General features: G+C 36.7%; 1 protein-coding gene across 2 annotated transcripts in view; it reads right to left on the bottom strand.

Annotated features, from left to right (window-relative positions):
• Nucleotides 1-7,500, bottom strand: part of LOC143026992 (nephrin-like) — a 364,064-nt gene that overhangs the window by 245,459 nt on the left and 111,105 nt on the right. For both annotated transcript variants that reach the window (XM_076187802.1, XM_076187803.1), the window contains exon 8: nucleotides 7,242-7,404. In XM_076187802.1, coding sequence (XP_076043917.1) covers nucleotides 7,242-7,404 — 163 coding nt within the window. The remainder of the gene's footprint in view (nucleotides 1-7,241; nucleotides 7,405-7,500) is intronic.

Genomic DNA, 7,500 nt, shown 5'->3' with positions numbered 1-7,500 from the left:
GTTTAGTTAACATAAACAGCCTCATTAGGGCCAGTAGGTCTGCTGTTATTTGTTCTTCCTTTGTGCTCCTTTGTGTTCCTTTGTGTTCCTTTCTTCCATCATTATTTCACTTCTACTCTTTTACCCCTTCGCTTCTTCTTCCACCTCCATTTTTTAATTTTCCAAATCGTCCTTTCAACCCTTTTCCTCCTCTTCCTTCACATCTGTTCTCCTATCAATCTTTTTCCACCTCCTCCTTTACCTCCAGTTTCCAGGAATTCTTCCACCTTCTCCTCCTCCTCCTCCTCCTCCACCTGCTTCTCCTAAACTTTCGTTCCTCCATCATTCTTCTTCCTCGTCCTCCCTCACCTCCAATCCTTCACCCCCTCCTTCCTCTTCCTCCTCCTCCTCCCCGTCCATACGCTCGCCGAGGCCAATTCAGGTTGTTCATGTATCGCTTCCATAAGTCACTCGTCGCGCAGCGAGACGCCCCCGCCACTAAAACGGCGTCGTCCAAACCTCTACCCTCGTCTTTGGCGGCGTCTTCGGCTTTGGAGTTTTCTCCGTTATTTTGGTTCTCAGATTACCTTTTCTTCTTCTTCTTCTTCTTCTTCTTCTTCTTCTTCTTCTTCTTCTTTTTCTTCTTCCTCTTCTTCTTCTTCTTCTTCTTCTTCTTCTTCTTCTTCTTCTTCTTCTTCTTCTTCTTCTTCTTCTTCTTCTTCTTCTTCTTCTTTTTCGTTTTCTTCTTCTTCTTCCTCATCCTCTTCCTCTTCTTCTTCTTCTTCTTCTTCTTCTTCTTCTTCTTCTTCTTCTTCTTCTTCTTTTTCAACAAAAGGAGTTTCACATCCATCCAGAGCATGCCTTAGTGAAGGTAACCCATGTTTTTGTGAGAAGAAAATCCATAGAATATTATAGAATCACATTTGGGTTCTGAGAGTGTCTTTTTTCGGCAAAAGGATTTTTTTTTCATGTAGAGAGTGTCTGAGCAAAAGCAGGACATTCCTATGTGGCAGAAGAAAACACACCGAAAAAATATAGAGTCAATGTCAACTGTTAAAGTCTTCCAACGATGGTATGGGCATGCCAACAGCAGTGTAACAGTCGGCTCTTACTTCCCGTTCTTTAAAAACATACAATGTGGTTGTTCTTCGCCTTTTTCGTTATCATTTGTTTTTTATTCAGGTGAGTGTTTGTATTTCATTTTTGATAATCAGCACTTTTGTCCTTGGGAACTATGTAATCCCGAAGAAATAGAGACATACGAGTAGTCTATATACCAAGAGCTTTTCCCTCCTTTAAAAGGGTGATAGCCAAAGTCAAAGCAAGTAAAGGCGGCTAAAACGGAACGCAATGTGAAACTAAGCATCCTATTCTCTGAACCCTTATGAATACATTCCTGTGAGAAGTCAGAGAGGTAATGGTGCACGTAAATCAGACTTTTAAGAAAGGGTAGGAGAATTTGAAAGTAATTAGTATTTTTTTTTAGCAGAGTTCAGTCTCTAATCATAAAAGAATTCTTAGTAACTGGTTTGTAGGGGTGTCACTAGCATCCTAAAGGTTTTGCTATGATTTTACTCAACATAATTGGATCTTCCAAAAGTAAAGTTAACAAAAGAAGTGAGGCTACCGCTTCTTTGCGTTTTTTTTTCATAGGATTGCTATAAAATTACTTAAATCAGTTACATAAAATTCCTTGTGGGTTTAAGAATTAGTTATCTCCCTGTTCTTCTTTATATAATTCATTTTTTTTCTTTACCATAAAAAATAAAAGAGATATCGTTTCTGGGTCAGGATGGGTAATATTACATATGAATATATAAAAAAAACAAAAACAAAAAACAGACAGCAGTTGATTACCACGACATGTTGTGAATGACTCGATGAAAAGTGCTGACGTTACTATCATACCAAAGTGATATAAATATATATGAGAATCAGGAAATCACGTTACAATTCAGAAGTTGTCAAGTATCGCAATATGCTTGCACTGCAGTATGAAAATATTTTTTGTCAGCTTTATTTTTGCAATCCCCACGCATATGATTTGATCGATAGATACCAGATCTCTCCATTGGCTGAAAACACACAGAGACAAACAAATACACACACACACACTTACACACACACACGCACATACACACACACACACACACACACACACACACACACACACACACACACACACACACACACACACACACACACACACACACACACACACACACACACACACACACACACACACACACACACACACACACACACACACACACACTCACACACACAAACACACATATTGGAACGCTAAAGTACTTTCTACCTCATAATTTCTTTTACTGTGAATTACATTAGGACCAACGACAGATACGTATTTACAAGTGTTGGTCCAATGAAATGCACCTCATAGAGAATTTGTTCCCATCAACACCCTCACTTCTATTTGGAGGTGCAACCCCAAGCGACTGACACTTGGCCTCCGAACCAGAATCAAGATATCTACCTATATACGTTCCATTTTCCCTACTTCTTTACATAAGGAGACATGACAAATGGTGGCTGCTTAGTTCTAATTTGTATGAGCCAGCGACATAGTATCAGTTTTGCATTATACAACACAGACATGATTTCAACATTTCTTCCCAGGGAGATCTATGGAAGGGGCGGAGGACCTCTGCTTACCGTGGTGGTGCTCTGGTTTCCAGTCAGCGAAACTCAATGATAATCATCATTAACATGAACTGAAGTCTTCCACGTGACACACAGAACAACACAGCTTTAAACCCTCTTTCCAACAAGGTAACGTAGAATAATAAGATTCACTACATTTCCGCTCCAGATTCTCTTTTCATATCATTCAACATCTTCCCCTCCACTACCTAATTCACCATCACCACAATACTCTTGTTTGTAGTGATCTGTATTGAGAAGTGGTGGTGACTGGAGATATTTCGATCCATAACAAAATGAAGGACTAAGAAACGAAGAAAAAATGAACGAAGTGACGCACAGATTTATAAGCAGATATATATATCTGAATATATAACCGAATGAAAAAATAAATAATAAAGAAAATAATAGAAAAATAGATACACAAGTACATATATATATATATATATATATATATATACATATATATATATATATATATATATATATATATATGAATGATACAATTTAGACATTATTGAATAACGAACAAAAAATATATAATTGAATCCACATTGCTTGAATTTCACATCAGACTAACCACCACTTTATAATGATATATCTCTATTATGCTAATTCAACTACATACAGTCTTTCTCATTGCAAGCAGTCTATCTATATACCTATGACTTCTTCATCCTTGTAACCATTTTTTTTTTACATACAAAGAGCTTTATCCCCCTTACGATGGAGGTAGCTAAGTCAAAGGCACGTACCTACTCCTACTCACCCGACTCGCATTCACCACCCTCCCCCACATTTCTTCTTAGCTCCTCATGGATGACAGGTCATCCCTGTATCCTGCCCACTACCATGAGTCAGAGTGTAGCCTCACAAAAAACAAAATTTTGTATATATATAGAAACCAAAAACATACTATCGGAGAAAAGACACATTAGTATCTAAACACAAAGAGATGATAAAGAGAATATATACATATTATTCAAACACAAGTAAGGAAACTTGAGAAGGCTCTTGCTTGTGCTGAAATGTATGCATATGAATTTGTTTTTATTTCCGCTGAAGAGGACAACAATCAGTGATCAAAATATGAAGACCTTACAGCACTTCTGTTTTTTTCGATTGCGGGATTTTAGTGTGTTTTTATAAATGTGTTACTGTATTTCTCCACTCTATTTTGCTTTGAGTCTCCATCTTGGTTCACCTCAATGACACTCCAAATACCTTCTAAACATGGTCCGTCTCCGTAAGAGTCTGACTGTACACTCCTCGACTTGTCCACACAAACATTGTACGGTACCTTTAGACACAAGCAAGAAACTTTTAACTGAAGGGACTCATCGCCTTTGCATAGAGAACAACAAAATATCCCTACTTGCCTCCAAACGAAGGCACGAAATCCTGCAGGGGTTAAATGTTATGTTTGTGTGGACGAGGCTTCAGAGGATCCGTTCCAATACCAGACAATTTTGTTTCTCAAAGTGTCCATTAAGGTCACAAATGCATTAGAACCATATCTAGAAGCCCATTTAATCACCGTGGTGTAATACAAATGTCTCATTTGGTACGATCTGCTCTTTTAATGAAGATTAAGTTTTGAAAAAAAAAAGTCTGATGATGTATCAGTTTTCGAAATATTTCTACAGAAGTAAAGAAATCAAAATTGTTTTCTAGAGCTAAGAGAGACTGAAAAATCATGTAACTCATCGTCCTATGATATACATTCTATGTAACATGCAAAATGTGGAAGCCTTGTCACATTGTATTTTATCTTACTTGTCTATGCAATATACAAAATGCACAGATTTCTATACAATGCTTGTGTGAATAACTGCTGTATTAATTTCCATTGTATGGATTGGCGATTGGTGCATTTTTATTATGATTCTTATTTTTCATTTTATTTTATTAAAGATTGTAGAAGTGAATCAAGTTTTTTATTATCTTTGCAACGACAGACGAAATATATATGAAGTACGATTACGTTTCAAATATAGATGCTATATCAATAACGTTTTACTCTGTAGCATAATCAATAGATATAATCTGATGCATGGAATATGAAACGTATGTTATATTTCTATATTGGATGCTATATTGAATAATAAGTCTATGTTGTCATACAAAATGCCAAGAATTTAATATTTCCACATATTCTATCAGTTCTTTATTACATTATACAAAATGTATAGGTTCGGATATATTTTTATATTATAAGCATTATTAATAGGCTTTTACTATTGAAAATATATATAATTAATTGCCTTGTCTTCTGATTCCTATACTACAATATGCTAAACAGTTATACATTTTTATAAAATCGTGTACAATATTTTCTATTTTGATAAATTTTTACTCTGTAGAATAAGATGTAATTTTTTTTTTTTTTTTTTACAAAATTTAGAGAATTTTACAAATATTTAGATTATGATTTTCATCTTGATATTTTTGACAACGAGGAAAAGAAAATGCATGAAATTATATGTCCCTGTACAAAATGTACAGATTTATATAAACGCATATACCGGTATATTGATAATGAAATCCAGCAGTCACGAAATCTCTAACGCAGGAGATTAGAAGACAAAATAGCTTCTATCTTCCTAATTGCTTACTACGTGAAGGAGACACTGCAAAGAATTTGATATCCTGAAATGCCCCCCGAGGGTACAGCGTGGCAAGACGAAGTTTGGGTCGATGGAGGACAATACATCACAATAAGAGGACCCCATCCTCCACTTTGTCCAAGTCCTATTGCACTTTCTTTCTATTTGTCTTTATTATGGCTAGATTGCCTGTCTCGTACTACGATTTATCTGACCTTTTCTGGTCTTCTTAGTTTAAGAGTTTGTGTTCTTTTTATTTCGTGTGTCTTTGTGTATATGATTTCGTGGTCTTTTGGAGTGTGTGTGTGTGTGTGTGTGTGTGTGTGTGTGTGTGTGTGTGTGTGTGTGTGTTTACCTAATTGTATTTTGTGGGAGAAGAGTTATGCTCGTAGGCACCTGCAGTTGTATCTTTCCGCATCCTATTCTTTCTTAAAGTCGTATATAGTTTTAGCACTCATTGTTTTCTCTCTCAATTTATTCCATGTATCTATCACTCTATGTATAAAGCTATTCTTTTTCAGATCTCTTCTGTAACTGTCCTTCTAAAGTTTCTTCATGTGTCCCCTTGTATTTCTTCTGTCCCATTTAAGTAGATCATCCCTGACAAGGATTTCCATCCCTTTCATAATTCTATATATGGATATCAAATCGCCTCTTTCTCTTATTTGCTCTTGAGTTAATAAGTTTAGTTTGTCCAACCTTTGTTCATATGTCAACATGCTGAGTGTTGGTGCCATCTTTGTTAGTGCTCTTTGAATTCATTCTAGTTTCTTTATGTTTATTATCATTATTATTATTATTATTTTGTATTGGGTGTCCATAGTGACGCTGCATACTCTAAATTTTGTCTTATCAGTGTAACTAGGATTTTCTTCAGCATTTCCTCGTCCATGTAGTCATAGGCCACTTTCATTGATCTTATAAAGTAGTAGGTTTCTCCAACTATTTTGTTTACATGTTTGTCTGGTGTCATGTTACTTGAAATTATCACTCCTACATCCCTTTCTGAATTTACTTTAGTAACTTATTTGGTTCCAATTTTGTATATACCGGATATTCTATTTTTGCTTTTTCCAAATTTCCATTATACTAAAATTTTTAATGTTGAAATTCACTTTGTTCTTTTTACTCCAATTCCAGACTTGTCCAGATCTCCCTGGAAAGATTTAGTCTTCTTCGTTATTCATTCTCGTCAATAGTTTTGCATCATCTACAAAAAAGTTTATATAGCATTTAATTCTTTTATTCATGTCGTTTATATAAATAGCAAACATCATCGGAGCCAACACAATGCCTTGGGGTACTCCACTTATCATGTCTATCCATCTTGAGTTCTTTTCTCTAAGTGTGTATGTGTGTGTGTGTGTGTGTGTGTGTGTGTGTGTGTGTGTGTGTGTGTGTGTGTGTGTGTGTGTGTGTGTGTGTGTGTGTGTGTGTGTGTGTGTGTGTGTGTGTGTGTGTGTGTGTGTGTGTGTGTGTGTGTGTGTGTGTGTGTGTGTGTGTGTGTGTGTGTGTGTGTGTGTGTGTGTGTGTGTGTGTGTGTGTGTGTGTGTGTGTGTGTGTGAGTCTGTGTCTGTGTCTGTGTGTGTCACGTGCACAGGCTCCGAAAGTAATTTATTAGAGGTTTTATATGTATATACAATGCTGCTTATCTATGTATTCAATACCTGGATATCCATGAAAAATACTTAAAACCTGTTTATAAAATATTCATTACCAAATCATCATTTTCATAAACAATTTCTCCCAATCACAAAAGGAAACACACAAACAATCCACTTCACCAATAGAAACTCCTACTTCCCGAAGAGAGGTCCTATTTTCTTCAATTAAAATAAAGTTGTAACCCTGTAGGTTGTCATTTGATCCCCAGACTGAGCCATTCACCTGGTTTCTCGACACTACAGAGCTACTAGCAAATGCACCTTCAATATAGTAAGGAATATGTCTCATCCTCTTCCCTCTACATCTACTTCTTCGGGTACTTACCTATTCGAGCTGATATCCTGACCCTGCTCGTTCCTGACGGAATTGTTGAAGGTCCACGTAAAGCTGACATTCGGAGGGTCTGCGTCCACCACACAAGTGACGTTCAGGTGCTCGAAGAAGCCAACGCCTCGGAGGGCCGGGTCCACTGCACATCGCGGAGCGTCTGTTGGTGGAGGAAAAGAAATAAGGATTAGCCTTGTGTGTCTGTATGTGTGTGTGTGTGTGTGTGTGTGTGTGTGTGTGTGTGTGTGTGTGTGTG

The sequence above is a fragment of the Oratosquilla oratoria genome, chromosome 7 (assembly GCF_046742065.1).
Source record: "Oratosquilla oratoria isolate Oo_2021 chromosome 7, ASM4674206v1, whole genome shotgun sequence".
NCBI classification, from domain to species: Eukaryota; Metazoa; Arthropoda; class Malacostraca; order Stomatopoda; family Squillidae; genus Oratosquilla; species Oratosquilla oratoria.
The sequence above is the reverse complement of the archived record's forward strand: the minus strand, read 5'-3'. Positions and strand labels throughout refer to the sequence as shown.